Source organism: Cetorhinus maximus, chromosome 14 (assembly GCF_964194155.1).
Source record: "Cetorhinus maximus chromosome 14, sCetMax3.hap1.1, whole genome shotgun sequence".
Lineage (NCBI taxonomy): Eukaryota > Metazoa > Chordata > Chondrichthyes > Lamniformes > Cetorhinidae > Cetorhinus > Cetorhinus maximus.
The window spans coordinates 114,450,734-114,469,683 of record NC_135892.1 but is presented as its reverse complement, the minus strand read 5'-3'; the positions used below and the strand labels follow the sequence as shown (position 1 = coordinate 114,469,683).

At 44.1% G+C, this 18,950-nt stretch overlaps 1 protein-coding gene across 1 annotated transcript in view; it reads left to right on the top strand.

The window, feature by feature from the left end:
• The window catches only part of LOC144690011 (immunoglobulin superfamily member 3-like), a 57,885-nt gene extending 39,271 nt beyond the window's left edge, over positions 1 to 18,614 (top strand). The window contains exons 7-11 of the mRNA XM_078557542.1: positions 1,773 to 2,150; positions 9,651 to 9,995; positions 12,293 to 12,640; positions 15,673 to 16,017; positions 18,568 to 18,614. Coding sequence (XP_078413668.1) covers positions 1,773 to 2,150; positions 9,651 to 9,995; positions 12,293 to 12,640; positions 15,673 to 16,017; positions 18,568 to 18,614 — 1,463 coding nt within the window. The remainder of the gene's footprint in view (positions 1 to 1,772; positions 2,151 to 9,650; positions 9,996 to 12,292; positions 12,641 to 15,672; positions 16,018 to 18,567) is intronic.
• The last annotated feature ends 336 nt before the right edge of the window (positions 18,615 to 18,950 follow it).

Genomic DNA, 18,950 nt, shown 5'->3' with positions numbered 1-18,950 from the left:
TGACCCGAGAAAGATTTTTTCCTGACCTTAATGAGCCTCACCCAACTTTTCCCAGCTTCTGTCACCAGGCAGAGGATATGCAGAAATTCCCCTTCTCAAACCTTGATCAATTTGCCCTCGATTACACAACCCCACCTGCTGAAAACTGCAGTTTAATCACGGACATGGGGTGAAGCAACCAAGCGCTGAGTAACAAAGATCTAATGGGTGAGAGAGTGGATTCAGCGAATGGAGCCAAGATGTTAGGAAGAGTGCTGGCTGAGGCTAACATCTGGGTTGATTAACGCAGACCCAAATTCAGGACCAAGACCTGAAAACTGCCCCATACCTTGGAAGTGGAAGTAGAGGGAGTTCACTCTCCATGTGTGGGACAGCACTCACTGTAGAGCAAGTCAATGCAAACTGAGAATAATCATTTCCGATTGGCACAGGGAAAGGGCACAGGGTCAGGGTAAGCCCTGGACGGACTTCCTTAAAGGTGGACACTAGATCACTCGATACTGGGACTATATCAGCATTGTAAATCTGGCGGGGTGCGACTGAATCAAGCTTTTTGTACGTGAACCTACTTCAGAATCTGGGGCTGGAGATTGCAAAATATCACTGAAGCTGAGAGCTTTTTTCCTGATTTTCCTGCTGCTTTTCACACCAACACCCGTAACCAGCAACAACTGGGAGGCATTATCTACAGCAGGAGTGATAGGTTCCTCAGGGCAGGCTCGGCGGGCGGGCGGGCCTGGGAGTGGTCAGGAAGCTGACCGCTGCCCGCGATCGGGCCCCTGCCCACGGTTTCACGCTGGTGGGGCAATTAACAGCCAGCCTGTGTGAATTGTGTGCTGCAGCGCTCAGTGTTGCTGGGTTGAGGGCAGGAGGAGTGTGAACACTGATGTTCATGAGGGCGCACACAGTAAAATCTCCCTGAGGGCAGGGAGCTTCCACAGGGAGCTGAAGACTTTTGAAATAAAATATGAAGATATTAAAAATAATGAAAACATGTCCCATCATGTGACCCTGTCACATGAGCAGGGACATGTTAAATATGAGTATTAAAAAGTCTTTTCTTTTAATTCACCGGTCGAAACCTCATCCAGCCCATGGCCAAAAATGCAAAGGCCACTTGACCTTTTCACCCGCCCACCAACTGAATGGTTGGATGGACAGTGGAAAATTTGAGACAATTAATTGATTAAGGGCCTTAATAAGCCATTTAATTGTCCGTGGGCGACACTGCTAACCCCTGTGGGTCCCCCAACTGAGTGCGCGATGACATTGGGATGCTCACCTGATGTCATTATGTGTCATTTTACACTCATTTGGGTTGGGCACAGGCCTGCCCAATGAGAGGAAAATTCTTCTCTATATGTGTAGTAATTATAGTTTGGGGAAATGGAGGACTGTAGCTTTAAGAATCATCTTGGGCTGTAAGATCACATGATCTATGTAAATCAATGTGTTATGAGCCCCGGGGAGAGTACTTCTTTAGTTATGGAGTTTGATGCACACGTGTAGTTGCCTCAGATCTTGTAAATAAAGTCAAATATTTGTACTGAGAAAAGTTGTCTGAAGATCAGCTTTATAAGAATATGCTTTTGGGTTAACTTTATCCTGTTGATTGTTGGTCTGTACAGTGGAATGTGAAAGAGTGAAACTTGGGGATATGTTTAGAATAATGAGATTATTAGTGGTGATAATACACAAAGTGCATTCCTAAATGTATAGAGGTTTCATCATAACACTGATTTCAAATGAGTATTTTTGTCTTTTCACATCAGTTCTGAAATTCAGTTATTTTCTAGTTGCAGGTCTGGAGGCCGATCCGGTTCTGATCCAGCACCCTGAAATTGTGAAGGTGCCTGAGGGTGGAACAGTGGAGTTTCGGTGTGACTTGCGGTACCAAAATGAAAGTGACACTGTGAAGAAATTTGATGTCCACTGGTTCAACCAAACCACTGGAAATGTTATATTATCTTATGAAACAAATAACAACATTATCTGGGTACAGCAACACCATAACCTTGAGCCTTCCAGAGATGTTGCCAATAACAGCTACATTCTGACTATCAGAGATGTGCAGTTCCGTGACTCCACTGTCTATATCTGTGGGATTTGGGGAAGGATCTATGGAAATGGAAGCCGGCTGAATGTAACCAGTAAGTACTTTCTACAGTATATTGATTTTATTCCTGAAAATGTTACCATATAACCATCTCATATTTAAATAAATGTTATACAATGTTGTCACGTTTACAGTAACAAACCTGAGTGGAGGTTTTAACCACAGAATAGAGTAAAATCTGGATCAAACCCAACTTGTTTCACATTGAACAAATGAGTATGGGTACATGGTGCAACAAAATCACACACAGAATCCAGTAATTGTGGAAGGAAAAGAGCAGTAGTGGGTATAAATAGACCTACCTGATTAAATCAGGACATTGAGTGGGATCTATTTAGTATAAAATATGTTTATTATATATAAATTCATCACCAATCTGCACTTATCAATGAAAACAAAGATCTCTTGAGATTTTCCAAGCTAAAATAAATGATGTTTTAGCTTATCTAGTGTAATTAAAGAATGTGAAATTGACTTTCATAATGTTGCGACCATTCCCCAGGCGAGGTCCCCCAATTTGTTAAATCCCCAAACGGGACCCCAATTTTGTTATGCTCCTGGGTGAGAAGGTTTAAACTGGCTCCCCTTCTTTATTCAAGCCCCTTGGTTGGTCACAACAAGGTTAATTTAAAAGGGATCCCTTCCCCCGTGGATACCTTTCCCTAGTCCAAATGTATTAGAAGGAGCCAGTTTAGCCAGGCTTTTTTGTGTGTGAATGGATTTTTAAAAAAACTTTTTTGTGGGAATATTGTGCTATTCTGTAAAGAAGGCTGGGTGTCTGTGTGTGTGTGTCTCTCTGTGTGCATGTGGGTGTCTGCGTGTGTGTGTCTGTGTGTGTGTGTGTGTGTGTGTCTCTCTGTGTGCGTGTGGGTGTCTGCGTGTGCGTGTCTGTGTTTCTGTGTGTGTGTCTGTGTGTCTCTCTGTGTGCATGTGGGTGTCTGCATGTGTGTGTCTGTGTTTCTGTGTGTGTGTGTGTGTCTCTCTGTGTGTGTGTGGGTGTCAACGTGTGTGTGTCTGTGTATGCGTGTGTTTCTTTGTGTGTGTGTCTCTCTGTGTGTTTCTGTGTGTGTGTGTGTGATTGTGTGATTTAATTTAGCTGGGCGGGAGATTGAAAGGAGTCAGATTGTGTGTGGGTTTGGAAACATGAAAAGGATTGAGGTGTTAACTTGAGGTACAAGTAAATCAGTTAGATTTAACTTTTGCATTTTTTAAATAAGTTGAGAGCTTGTTTGAATATCAATGGGGGAGTCAGATGTACCATGAAACATTTTTGCATCTTGCTGTATTTCCATAGGTAAACAAGCAATGGGGATGTTATATTTTATTGACCCAAACAGGTATACAAATCAGTCTTTGGCTTGCTTGTGAGGTGCAGATGGTGAAATGTTGTAGCCATTAAGTTGGGTGATTCCAGTAGATCTGACTTTGGCAGTTGAGCAGTTGGCTTGGAGACACTTGGTTCAGTAGGTTGGCTGATGAAGCCGTTCTATTTCTTTTTTGATTGTGGCTCTGTTGAGCTTTGCCTCCAGCAACAAAGGGAGAGAGAGAAATAGAAAGACTTTGCCTGTAACTGGTCTTCTTGTGCCATCACTCTCATAGCACACTAGTCCTCTAGCACACTGCACTGCTCTGCAGATAGCTTTTTAACCCATTTTCCCCCTTGTATTCCTGTCAGAGAAAAATGAATGTCTTGCATCCAGAGTCTCTCTTTTTTTATTTCTAACCATCTTACACATTCTCAGATATGAATCAACAGAAGTTGGATTTTAGATGCCTGCTGAGATGTGGTAATCAGCCTTTGGCTTCTGCAACCACAGGAGATTAAATTTCAGTCTTTTGCATCTTTCTTTTCTCCTTTTAAGTGTCTCTGATTAAAGAACACCATGACTGTTTGTCAGGTGCGACATTCCATGTTCCCTCAGGGCAGATCTGTCAGTATAATCCACATAGGAATTATCCAGAAAGTGGTCACTTTACCTTTCAGCCAGCTTTTACTCAGTGTCCTTGCTTGTATTTCTTTAAAAACACATAAGCCTTCCTTAAAAAGTTCAATACACCCGTAAGTAATTTGTGGCTGTAATCGGCTTTTCATGACAAAAATAGCTGGACTATAAAGAATGTTAATTTCATTCTTCATACATTGAGGAAAAGCGAAATCTAAAGCCAGTCTTTTCCTTAGTCCAGGTTTATTTTAAAGTTTACAGAGAAAAGACCCAGATTGTCCTCTTGGTCCCCCAACATCAAATTCTTTCGAGTTATCAACAGTCACAGATTGCAACTCTTTCGAGTACAATCACAGTTCTTGGTTTCCGGGAGTGGGACACGAACCCACAACCTTCTGATTCAAAGGCGAGGGTGCTATGGACTGAGCCACTGCTGACACCTCTTAAAAATTATTTCGAGTTATCAACAGTCACAGATTGCAACTCTTTTGAGTACAATCACAGTTCTTGGTTTCCAGGAGTGGGACATGAACCCACAACCTTCTGATTCAAAGGCGAGGGTGCTATGGACTGAGCCACAGCTGACACCTCTGAATGGAAACTCTTTCGAGTTACCAACAGTCACAGATTGCAACTCTTTCGAGTACACTCACAGTTCTTGGTTTCCGGGAGTGGGACATGAAACCACAACCTTCTGATTCAAAGGTGAGGGTGCTATGAACTGAGCCACAGCTGACACCTCCCTGCCCCAACATCAATGTGAACTGGTTTTATACACTTGCAATAAATCCTTAATCTTTCCCCAATTGGTGGCAGCTGCTGTTAATTACAAAACTTAAGGCTTGCACTCCATTGCAGCACTATTACTACAGTAATAAAGGAGAAGCTGTTATTTTACAGTTAACTCTCAGGAAACTCTTTAATAACATGACAATTTCTTCTGTTGGCGTAGAATTTGCATAGAATGTATTGAGAAGGGAACAGGCCTGTGAGGCTGTGACCAGAAGGGGAACAGACCCAACCTGGTAGGAAGCCTGAAGGTTGCTAACTGGGAATCTACAATTTAAATAAACATACAAACATGAAGCAAGAATTTGAGTGTAAAGGGCGTATTCTCAAAGTTTCACCCACAGGGAAAATATATTGAAAATTGAGGCTATGTTGCCCATGATGCAGATTCCCTGCAGAGATTCTCCCTAAATATTGCAGAGCTGTGTAAAGCCCAGGTACAGGTTTGTTCTCATATAAAAATGTGCTGTGTTTTCAGGGGAATTATAGTTAGAAAATGGGCAGGTTTGGATAGGGAGAGCGTTAAAGTCTTAAAAATCAGGTCCCTTCCCAAACAAACCTACGACCCATCTACTTTTGGCTTTAACTAAAGCCAGGCTGGACAACCAATCCACGTCAAGGAGGCGAGTTGTCACTTTAAATATTATAATGAGGCTGAGAGTCTCCATGTTCACCTTTGCCCATTAACGTGATCATCTGGGTTTCTCGAGCCTCAGGAAAACCAGTACCTACCTCCCAGACCAGGAGGTCAGGACCCTTATACCCACTCTCTGCCTGTCTATGCCCCTCAATAGGGCACCCAAACCCCTTAAGCTACCAACCAGGCCTCCAGCCCATCCCTACACGATGCCACCCTTTCCAGAGTCTCCAACATCTTCACAAGCTTCTCCCATACCCACCTGACACAACCTCCCCCCACCGAGTCATTTGATCTTGCCCCAGGACCTGGAGATTGACAGCCATCCTGGACCATCACTCCTTTCTCCTGCAGTTGACCGCCCCACCAGCTCCTGATCCACCCATCACCCTCGCCGGGAAGAGCCACTCACACCTCCCCACATCCCCATTTCAGGAGATGATCACCTTTGTCCTTCAACCTTCTCCATCCTGTTCCCGATCCGACTGGAAGCCAATCCAGGCTTCCGGGCAAGGTTCCTATCAGTGAGGTCACACGCACGCTGTTGAGTTAAAATCCGACTTTAGGATTTCCCATATCTTTCCCACACCGCCCCTCACATCCCCATCCCCCCACACCAGGAGGGCCAAGGAAGTAACAATCCAGACCCTCATCTCCAGCGCCTTGTAGCCCAAGAGCACAATTCTTATGAACACCACTTGGAGAAAGGATTGAGTGTATCCAGGGCACTGGTGTGCTCTGATAGGCAGTTTCAATGTCCATCATCAATTGTACTTACACTGACCGAGCTGACTGAGCTCTGAAGGATGTAACTCCCAGACTGGGTTTGTGGTAAGCAGTGACAAAACCAACCCGAGAGAATTACTTATTGACCCTTGTGCTCCTCAATCAGCAATAACATTTTGCATTTATATAGCACCTTGAACATAGCTAAAATATCCCAAGGCATCTCACATCCGATTACTTCACATCCGTCTTCATCCAAGAGAATGAGGATGAAGGTTTCGAACTCGGGGAGAGAGACTGCGAGGTTCTTGAGCAAATTGATACAGGGAGTGACAAGGTATTGGAGGTGTTGGCAGGCTTAAAAGTGGACAAATCTCCAGGTCCAGATGATCTGGGTCCCAGACTGCTGAGGGAGGTGAGGGAGGAGATCGCAGGGGCTCTGAACCAAGTTTTTAATTCCTCTCTGGCCACGGGGGTGGTACCAGAGGATTGGAGAACTGCTAATGTGGTTCTGCTATTTAAGAAGGGTTGTAGAGATAAGCCAGGGAACTACAGGTCACTGAGTCTCACGTCAGTGGTAGGGAAACTATTGGAGAAATTTCTGAAGGAGAGAATCTATCTCCACTTGGAGAGGCAAGGTTTGATCAGGGATAGTCAGCATGGCTTTGTCAGAGGGAGGTCATGCCTAACAAATTTGATTGAATTTTTTGAGTAGGTGACCAGGTGTGTAAATGAGGGTAGTGTAGTTGATGTAGTTTATATGGATTTCAGCAAAGCCTTTGACAAGGTCCCACATGGGAGACTTCTAAAGAAGGCAAATGCACATGGGATACAGGGTAATTTGATAAGGTGGATTCAAATTTGGCTTAGTTGTAGGAGACAGAGGGTGATAACAGGATGCTTTAGTGACTGGAAGCCAGTGTCCAGTGACGTACCACAGGGATCTGTGCTGGATCCCCTATTATTCGTCATTTATATAAACGACATAGATGACAATGTGGGGGGTAGGATTAGTAAGTTTGCGGATGACACAAATGATTGGCCGGGAGGTTAACAGTGAGGTTGAGTGTCTTGGGTTACAGGAAGATATAGACGGGATGGTCAAATGGGCAGATAAGAGGCAGACGGAATTTAACCCTGAAAAGTGTGAGGTGATACACTTTGGAAGGAATAATTTGACAAGGAAGTATTCAACGAATGGCATGACACTAGGAAGTTCTGAGGAACAAAGGGACCTTGGCGTGTGTGTCCATAGATCTCTGAAGGCAGGGGGGGCATGTTAGTGGGGTGGTGAAAAAGGCAAATGGGACACTCGCCTTTATCAGTCGAGGCATAGATTACAAAAGCAGAGAGGTCATGTTGGAGTTGTATAGAACCTTGGTGAGGCCACAGCTGGAGTACTGTGTGCAGTACTGGTCGCCACATTATAGGAAGGATGTGGTTGCACTGGACGGGGTACAGAGGAGATTCACCAGGATGTTGCCTGGGATGAAACATTTAAGTTATGAAGAGAGGTTGGATAGACTTGGGTTGTTTTCGTTGGAGCAGAGAAGTCTGAGGGGCGACCTGATTGAGGTGTACAAGATTGTGAGGGGTATGGACAGGGTAGATAGGGAGTAGCTGTTCCCCTTAGTTGAAGGGTCAGCCAAAAGGGGACATAAGTTCAATGTGAGGGGCAGGAAGTTTAGGGGGGATGTGAGGAAAAACTTTTTTACACAGAGGGTGGTGATGATCTGGAATGCACTGCCTGTGAGGGTGGTGGAGGCGGGTTGCCTCACATCCTTTAAAAAGTACCTGGATGAGCACTTGGCACGTCATAACATTCAAGGCTATGGGCCAAGTGCTGGTAAATGGGATTAGGTCAGGTGTTTCTCACGTGTCGGTGCAGACTCGATGAGCCGAAGGGCCTCTTCTGCACTGTGTGATTCTGTGATTCTGTGAGTTCACAGGAGCAATTATCAAACAATATTTGACATCGAGTCAGGTCCAAAATGTTTAGAGGTGAGATTCACAGCTCAACAGCATCAATACAGCAGCTGGAAGTCAGTGCAGAAAGTTCACAGCTTAAAACAAACAATCTCACACACAATGACCGAGAAACAGCAGGTACCATGTCTACAACAGCAAAGCAAATAACTGTTTAAAAGTCATTCAATCCCCAGCTTGAAGCAGATCTCCTGTGACGAGCAGTTTGGACACCACAGGAACCGATTTTAAACCGGCAATGACAATGGATAAGGACATGGGAAATTCATCATGGGATTTAGTAACCTCTTTACATGTTTCTCTGGGATATAATAATGTCCATGCAGGCTTTCAACACAACCTGAAAATACTTCAGAAATCTTCTCCCATCGCAACTGCTTTATTCAGGCCTCTCTCTCCCATTCCCACACTGCTTGTTTGCTGGAGGTGAAGACCTGCTCCTTGAGTGTGACTGTGAAAAGGCAATGATTTCAGTGTAAATTAGGTACTCATAAATGCAGTGCAGGTAGAAGGCAACAACAACTTGCATTTACAAAGCTGCATCCACGTAAAAAAAATCTCCAAGCGTTTCATAAACAGAGAGAAAGGCTGACGGGCACCAAAGACGTCAAGAGAAAAATTCGAAGAGGTAATGGAAACGTTGGTCTAAATGATGGATTTTAGAAAGGTTTCAAAATTGGAGAGAGAAGTGGAGGGTTTAGTGAGCAAGTTCCAAGCAATAGGCTGAAGCAGCTAAAGGCTTTGTTAACAGTGGTGAGGTGTGAAGTGGGAGAGAACACAGAGACAGAGCAGTGAAGAGCACAGGCGTTATTGATCTGGAGGAGGCTATTGAGATAGGGTGGACAACACCAGGTAGGGATTTGAAGATGAGTGCAGACTATCTAGTGAATTAAGAGAGAAGCAGACAGTGTATAACTCCGGTGAAGAATGAGCAGGGCCCAAGCTCAATGCTGGGAGTTGGGCTCGATGGATTTGAACAGGTTGTTTTGTGAGTTGTAAGGATGGAAATGGGATGAAGATGCAGCAACAGGGAGCACAGATAGGGCCGAATGGTTTGTTTGAGGAGAGGATTGATGGCAGCGGTTTTAAGTATTTGAGTAATGCTACTAGTGTTTGAGCTATAGTGTAAAGGATGAAGAAGGGTCAGGGGGAGTAAGGAGTAGAAATGAGTGGGGGAGAGGGAGCTGTTGAGGAAATATGAAGAGCGGAAATGGGAGAGAGAATGGGAAGAATTGGGGAGGTTGGGAATGGGGAGGATTGGCAGAGGAAGCTGAACATGTGATCATAATCTTAGAAACAAAGAAATCCTTGAGCTTTTCAGATCAGACTGTTTGATCATTTGTTTAGTATTTACCCAAGGTAATGTGAGCTGATACATTTTTCATTGAAACACTTGAGATATTTTATAACCTTCAGACTGGTTTTGAAATTATTGATATTTTTCTCTTTGAAGGTGCAAATGCTCCAGTCCTTATCCAGTCTCCGAGTCTGGAACGTGTCACAGAGGGTCACACTGCACAGTTACAGTGCACCATGAGGAAAGCCGCAGTGACAGACACCGATGTTCACTGGTACCGGGAGCTACCAGGGAAAGATATGGAGCGGGTTTTAACACATGATATAAGGAACATCACACGACGGAGTCCAGGTTTCACTGGCCGTTTCCAGCCTTCCAGAGACACCTCCAATAACAGCTTCATTCTGACAATCACCAACGTCCAGCCCAGTGACACTGCCGCCTATTATTGCAAAGTGTGGGGAGATATCAGTGGGAATGGAACACGGCTGAATATAACCAGTAAGTATGTTGGGTTTAGTTTTATTCATAATAGCATCACTACACAGAGGGGAATTCTGTACCCATACACTCCCAGCAGAGGAATTGGGAATGTGATGTTGTAACCTTATCTCTGACCAATATCCCATGGGACTGTGACACCTCCCTGGGAGCATGACATTGTGAAATCCTTCTTCTATACACATTTCACCCTGAACGGAATTGATAAGCTTGACGTAAGTACTCTGTTTGGCCCCAAAATTGATTTCTGTTATCCAGGTAGACATTAGGAATTGTAAAGTAAATTAAAATTGAACATTACAAAACATTAATACTTGCCTTTATTAGTCGAGGCATAGAATATAAGAGCAGGGTGGTTATGTTGGAGCTGTATAAAGCAGTAGTTAGGCCACAGCTGGAGTACTGTGTGCAGTTCAGGTCGCCACATTATAGGAAGGATGTGATTGCACTGGAGGGGGTGCAGAGGAGATTCACCACAATGTTGCCTGGGCTGGAGTGTTTCAGCTATGAAGGGAGACTATATAGGCTGGAGTTGTTTTCCTTAGAGCAGAGAAGGCTGAGGGGGGACCTGATAGAGGTGTACAAAATTATGAGGGGCATAGATAGAGTAGATAGGAAGAAACTTTTCCCCTTAGTGAAGGGGTCTATAATCAAGTGGCATAGATTTAAGATAAGGGGCAGGAGGTTTATAGGGGGTTTGATGAAAGACTTTTTCACCCAGAGGGTGGTGGGAATCTGGAACTCACTGCCTGAGGGGGTGGTAGAGGCAGAAACCCTCACAACATTTAAGAAGTATTTAGATGAGCACTTGAAATGCCATAACATACAGGGCTATGGGCCAAGTGCTGGAAAATGGGATTAGAATAAATAGGGGCTTGATGGCCGGCACGGACACAATGGGCCGAAAGGCCTGTTTCTGTGCTGTATAACTCTGTGACTCTCTGATTAATGCAATAGTAATCTGTTACAGTGCAACTCAGACAGTAGATTTTTTTCAATAATTCCTCACATTTCTCTCTATTTTCTCCTTGTGAGAGTTCATCACAGTTACTGGTACAAGTTACCAATAACCCTCCCTAACATCACCATTTCATCCCAACATCAGGCCTGAACCATTCTAATAAATCCCCTCTGCACCCTCTCTAAGGCCTTGTCATCCTCCCTGAAGTGTAGTGTCCAGAATTAGACACATTTCTCCAGCTGGGGCCTTACCGATGTTTATAAAGGTTTAGCATAACGCCCTTATTTTTGTATAGTATTCCCTATTAATAAGACCCAGGGTCCTGTCTGCATTTATAAACAGCCTTCTCCACTTGTCCTATCGTTGGAAGAATTGCGCACAAACCGAGGTCTGTGTTTACAATTGTACCATTTCATTCATATTCACCTCTCCTCACACTTACCAAACTTTCCCTACTTCTCTGTGGTCAATTTCGCCTGTCATGTCTCTGTCTATTTCACCAGTCTGTCAATATCTCCCTGGAGTCTGTCTCTATTCTTCTCACTTTTTGCTACATTTATCAGCTTTGAGTCACCTGTTCACTTGGAAATTGTGCTTCCTATACCTGAGTCCATTTTAAATATTTAAAAATCTTGCTCATGTCCCCTCTCAATGAGATATCATCGGTGTGAAATAGCATAATTCTACCATCGTACTGAGCCTCCTCCATTACCTAACTGGCCCTCTGAGGGTCCTTGGCACAGCTCTCCGCACACTCAGCTGCCATCACTTTAGTGAGTGTGCACAAGAGGGCTGCAAATTATTCTCAGGTATGGGTGTGCATTGTCCCAGCCTTCCATTGGCATTTTTAGGACAATAGCGTTAAATAGGAAAAGAATGAAATAGTTGCTTTTACATAGCGCCCTTCGCAACCTCAGTGCATCCCAACACGTTTTAAAGACAATGAAGAGCATTTGTGGTCACTGAGGTGATGTAGGAAGCACACAAAGTTCCACAAACAGCAATTAAATAAATGGCCATCTCGCCTGGTTTAAGGATAATTATTGGCTGGGTTTTTCATATATTCGATTGCCTAAATATCTGCTAAAATCCCTGGAGTGGGACCTGATCCCATTACCTTCTAACTCAGAGACAAGAACGCTGCCACTAAACCACACCACTAAACCGCACCTCACACTCTTGATCATGTTGAGTTGCACATTTCTCCAGCCACTCAGTTTGATGGATTAAACATCAGGCGGTCTTATAACATTACACTTTTTTATGAATTGTTGAACTTTGGATGATGGAGAAATATATTTCTTTATGTTGAGCTCCATCTGTTCCCCACACACAGGTCCATTGGCTGATCCCGTCCTTCTTCAGTATCCAAATCTTAGCAAGGTGCCAGAGGGTGAGACTGTCGAGCTACAATGTGCCATGTACAATGCCAGTGTGAATGATACCGATGTCCACTGGCACCACCAGAGACCTGGGTACAACAGCGAGTGGGCGTTTAGCCAGTTTGTGAACGGCACTATTACCAAGTCCCGGGGTTTTCACGACCGTTTTCAGCTTTCCAGGAATGTCAGCAGCAACAGTTACATTCTGACCATTGTGAATGTGACCCTCAATGATACTGCTGTCTACAATTGCAGTGTGTGGAGCTACATCTATGGAGCAGGGACCCAGCTCAATGTAACTGGTAAGTCAATGTTAGCTAACACTGGCAGGGTGAACGTAACAGTACCTTACTGGGAACCTGTTTTACCTTCCCACAGCAGAGTAGACAAGTGGAAACATATACAGCCGCACACAATAGTGTAGTGGCCATGGAATAGAGAGTGGAAATGTTGTTTGTGGAGTGATAAATGCAAGAGTTGTATAGTGGAGATATGAGAATCAATAGTGTTTCTATCATCCATGGGATGTGGGTGTTGCTGACTAGGCCAGCATGTATTCCCCATCTTTAATTACCCTTCAGAAGATGGTGGTGAGCTACCTTCTTGAACTTCCTCAAGCATAGATATTTCATACAACTGAGTGTCTTGCTAAAGCACTTCAGAGGGCAGTTAAAAGTCAATCCCATTTCTGTGGGCCTGGAGTCACATGTAGGCCAGACTGGGTAAGGATGGCAAGATTTCCTTCCCCAAAGGACATCAGTGAAACAGGTGGGTTTTTATAACAATCCGATAGTTTCATGGCCACCATTACTGGGACTAGGATTTTTATTCAATATTTCTTAATTAACTGAATTCACAATCCGTAGATGCCACAAATGGATTTGACACATGAGAAATATAAGAAGGAGGAACAGGTGTAGGACCTTTGGCCTTCGAACCTGCTCCAACATTCAGTTTGCTCTTCTCCACCATCAACTCCACTTTCCCACCCTCTTCCCATCTCCTCTCATTCCACTGGAGATGAAAATTTGATCGAATTCAGTGATTGGAAGGCTGTTTCCAGAGGAGTGTGTTATGGCTCAGTATTAGTTCTCTTGCTTTTTGTGGTACATAATGATTTTGACTTAAGCGTAGGGAGTATAATTAAGAAGTTTGCAGATAATAAGGAAATTGGCCATGTGGTTGATAGTGAGGAAGAAACCTGGAGATTGAAGAAAGATATCAATAGCCTGATCAGGTGCACAGAAAAATAGCAAATGGAGTTTTGGAAATTTATGAGGTATTTCTTGTGGGAAAGCTAACAAGGCAAGGGAATGCACAATATATTTTTCATTCTTTCATGGGATGTGGGCATCACATTGCTCATCCCTAATTGCCCTTGAGAAGGTGGTGGTGAGCCACCTACTTGAAATGCTGCAGTCTGTGGTGTAGGTACACCCACAGTGCTGTTAGGGAGAGAATTCCAGGTCTCTGACCCAGCAACAGTGAAGGAACAGAGATATATTTCCAAGTCAGGATGGTGAGTGACTTGGAGGGGAACTTGCACGTGGTAGTGTATCCTATCTGTCTGCTTTCCTGGTCCTTCTAGCTGGTGGAGGTTGGAAAATGCTGTTTAAGGAGCCTTGATGAGTTGCTGCAGTGCGTCTTGTAGATGGTGCACACTGCTGCTACTGTGTGTCGGTGGTGGAGAGAGTGTACGTTTAAGGTGGTGAATGGGGTGCCAATCAAGGCTGCTTTCTCCTGGATGGTGTCGAGCTTCTTCAGTGTTGTGGGAGCTGCACTCATCCAGGCAAGTGGGGAGTATTCCATCACACTCCTGACTTGTGCCTTGTAGATGGTGGACAGGCTTTGGGGAGTCAGGAGGTGAGTTACTCGCTGCAGGATTCCCAGCCTCTAACCTGCTCTTGTAGCCACAGTATTTATATGGCTAGTCCAGTTCAGTTTCTGGTCAATGGTAACCCCCAGGATGTTGATAGTGGGGGATTCAGTGATGGTAATGTCATTGGAGATGGTCATTGCCTCATTACCTAGCACTTGTGTAGCATGAATATTGCTTGGCACAGTTTAAAAATAAGGGGTCGCTCATTTAAGACAGAGATACGGAGACATTTTTTCCTCTCAGAGGGTTGTGAGTCTTTGGAACTCTCTTCCTCAAAAGGCAGTGGAAGCAGAATTTTTGAATAATTTGAAGGCAGAGCTAGATAGATCCTTGAGAAGCAAGGGGGTGAAAGGTTAAGGGGGTAGGTAAGAATGTGGAGTTGAGGTTACAATCAGATCAGCCATGATCTTATTGAATAGCAGAGTAGAGCTGAGGGGCCGAGTGGCCTACTCCTGCTCCTAATTCATATGTTCACATGCCACTTATGAACCAGGCCTGAATGTTGACCAGGTCTTGTTCCTTGGGGCACAAAACTGCTTTCATATCCGAGGAGTCGCGAATGGTGCTGAACATTGTGCAATCATCAGCGAACATCCCCACTTCTGACCTTACGATGGAGGGAAGGTCATTGATGAAACAGCTGAAGATGGTTGGGCCGAGGACACCACCCTGAGGAACTCCTGCAGTGATGTCCTTGAACTGAGATGACTGACCTCCAACAACCACAACCATCTTCCTTTGTGCTCGGGATGACTCCAACCAGTGGAGAGGTGAGGTGAAAGTGAGCATTTGACCGAGTTTGGCATCAAATTTTCCGAGCAAAACTGGAGCCAATGGGAATCAGGAAGAAATGGAATTGGTAAAAAGTCCATGATAGGAGTAACTGCACATAGACAATGGGAGCTGATTAAACAGGTGGGTAGAGTCAATGATAGGGGAGGGTGTACATGGGCTGTGGGAAGGGATTATTTCAATGGGTGGATGCCATGATGCATTGTGTACAGTTTTACAAAAAGGGGTAACAGTTGGGTGATCCATGGTGGAGTGTGGGAAGTGTGATAAAAGGAAATGAATGTCCCTTTGTTGTACTGAGGTTTATTTCTCTGGTTATCAATTGTCATTTTTATAGACACATTTCCCAACTGAGAATTATTACCAAACTTGTAAAATTATTTTTTATCTATAATTAATCTCATTCAACAGTTTATGTATGAACTGAGGGAAGAGAATAAAAATATTCCCACACAGCTGAATGCAGAATGAAGAGGCCAGGGTGCAGAAGCTCAGAAAATTATCCCATATTTTAATATCAGATAATATATTAACTCTTCTGATATATTACTGGGACCTGTTCCTTTCAGGCTATAATCTATGTTACCTGATCTTTCCACTAAAACTTTGAGGACAATTTGAAGTTTACACACTGGTTAATATGTTGTTGATATCTTTTCCTAGATGCAAATGCTCCAGTCCTTATCCAGTCTCTGAGTCTGGAACGTGTCACAGAGGGTCACACTGCACAGTTACAGTGCACCATGGGGAATGCCGCAGTGACAGACACCGATGTTCACTGGTACCGGGAGCTACCAGGGAAAGATATGGAGTGGGTTTTAACACATGATAAAAGGAACATCACACGACGGAGTCCAGGTTTCACTGAGCGTTTCCAGTCTTCCAGAGACACCTCCATTAACAGCTTCATTCTGACAATCACCAACGTCCAGCCCAGTGACACTGCCGCCTATTATTGCAAAGTGTGGGGAGATATCAGTGGGAATGGAACACGGCTGAATGTACCCGGTAAGTCCAGTTTACATGATTCTAACTGATTTCCAGTGGTGTGATTGATGGACAGGTTGGGATTTGGGGAACAGTTTTGTGTGTTTAAATTTTGAATTAATGTCTTAAAATGTTTTTAAAAATCTCAAAAAATTTAAACTTTTTAGTTTTCATGAGCTTTTCAATGCTTTCAACTAATTGTTATGATCCTTAGCTGAGGCTGCCACTGTCCAAGCCTGATCCCAGGGTGGGACCCAGCTGAATAGATCCTAACTTTTATTTGTTTGTCTGTGGATACTGAACAGAGTCACAGGAGTTAGCTGAATAGAACATTTATTCAACAAGAAAAAAATGAACCATATTACAATGTTCCTTCACCCACAACTATACATTTATGGATATATACAGATTTGTAAGTATAACACAACTTACAAAAGCTATCTTATACTTTAATGTCCATAGTAATTACACAGTCCATGTACCAATAGGCATCCAATGGCCAGACACACCACACTCTGAAACCAAGTGACAGATGCCACCCCAGACAAATGCCATTGGTCTCTCCTCAGCTACCCCCAGACGCATGTCACACTGTGAACCAACCAGTCTCACTGAACTTCGTCTTTCACACGAGAGTTTCCAATCTCTACTCTCCAAGAACTCGCCTTGGAACCTACTCCCAAACCGATGCTCTCTCTCAGACACCTTCTGCAAGGGTTTACCTCCAGGGTTTCGAACTCTACTTCTGATGTTCCTCTTCCCTCCATCACCACATGCATTCAAGCTTTCTTCAATGCACTCTCTTTTTCAGTGACTCAGCTGTCAACAGTACACCACTTACTCATATGTCCATAGCAAAGAGTTACAGCTGTCTGTTTGGACCTTCTGGCTTCCTACAGGCCTTTATCTCTTTAAGCTTGGAGCCTTTATCTGCTCCTCACTCTTAAATCCACTTAACGGGACCTTTTCCAGGTTTCTGTCCTTCCTTTGACTGGAAGGTCTTCTTGGAACTTTCTCCTGTTCCACCCTCCTGGACTTGGGGACTTTCTTCCTTAGCTTGGGACTGGCTCTCTGCTCCTTCCAGGCTGCTTCTGCCTGCTTCAAATCCAACTGAACTCAAACAGATCCCAAATCAAAGCTGCTGTTTCTAGTTTCTTCCCTGTGTGCCCGTGGGAGGGACCTGCCTCTCTGGACCCCTGTTGCTAAGCAACACTCCAGTTTTTCTACTCTGGTTTGTTTAATTTAGCTTCAGCCGTCATAAAACTCTCATTAGAAATCAGGCACCTTTCAAAGTGAAGCTAAAATTCAATTTGACCTTTTCTTAACACACAGATACAGAAATACAAATCAAACTTAAACATTAAAGCTAAAATTCATTCCTAACACCCACAAATACCAATATAACTGACAAACTTTTTACTCTATTTCCATCTGCATTTGTATATTTTGGAGACAATTCTGATTGGGTGATTGCTTCACCGAATACCTCCATTCATTCCTGTGTCACTTGTCGTTTTAGTTTTCTCTCTCACTCCCACTCTGATGTCTGACCTTGGCCTCAGACGCTGTTTGATTGAAACTCAATGGAAGCTCGAGCAATCTCCACTTTGGTTTCAGAGTTTTTCAGCCTCCCCAACTCAATGCTGAGCTCAACAATTTCAGGTCAATATCACAGCCCCCATTTTCTCTGGCAGTGGTAATGAGTCTGCTGTTCATTTAATCTCTCCCATCTTCCAGCCTGTCACAAACCTTCCCTTTTGCTCTATCCTCCCCTCCGCATCCTCCTCTCGCAACTCTTTGCACTTGCTTAACACCTGTTATATTTTTTAGGGTACAACTTACTATCACCAACTGTAGCCACCCATCTAATTGCCACACATCATCTGGCCATGACAAAATCTTTCACTGGTGGATCAGCCGATGGCTGTGAAGGCAGATGAAAGGTTGCAGCAGCATCTTGTCCTCATTCTACAGACCCCCCCCTGATCACTGACAATCGCCAATGTCTCACCAGGACAGTGTGAGGCTGGCTGTCCGGGCCTCTGACTCTAAACGACAGCACGCACAGATCCTCCTGTAGTGATGGATAGATAGATGCTCTACCCTATCAGCCATGCTAGCCACACATTTAATCTCCCAAAGCCCACATACACTCTCTCTCATCATGGACTCCATTTTTATTTAACGCGCTGAAGAAAAGTTCTGCAAGAAATCTCTTTAAACTCTACATATATTGCAGCAGAACCATCCAATATCGATGGACATACACCTTTACCTATTCAAACCTCAGCCAGTTTGCAGCTCACTGATAACATGGTAATGATTGCAGTTTCACAGCTTTAATCAGATGATCGGGCGTTTAAGAAATAGCAGCTGTGGTCAAGCATTTGGTTCATCTCACTTCTCGTATCAAGCTTCAAAGCGACACTTCTCTCTTCCCAAAGACATCTCCTGTTTTATGAACACATCCATCCCATCCACTTCCATACGTTCTCCAAATAGCCTATTCCAGACCTTCATTAACCCCTAGCTAAAAATGCTCTTCACCCTGTGTCCTCTTATTCCTAACAGTCCGGAAGTACACGCTTCTCCTCGATAAAAACATTTGGAGACGCTAACGAGAAAGCCAAGTTCTGCGGGATGCTGGAAGTCTGAAATCAAAGCAGAGCATGCTGGAGATGTTCAGCAGGTTAGGCAGCACCAGGGGGAAAGGGAAAAACTGAGTTAATGTTTCAGATCAAAGACCTTTCATCAGAACTGGAAGAAGTTATAAATGTTACCGGCTTTAAGCAGGTGAAATATGGGAGATTGGAAAGAAGACAAAAGTGAAGGCCTTCTTAAAAAATTCTTTCATGGGACGTGGGCGTCGCTGGTGAGGACAGAATTCTTATTGCCCATCCCTAATTGCCCTTGAGAAGGTTGGTGCCCGACATCAATGTTATGAGAGAGAGCCC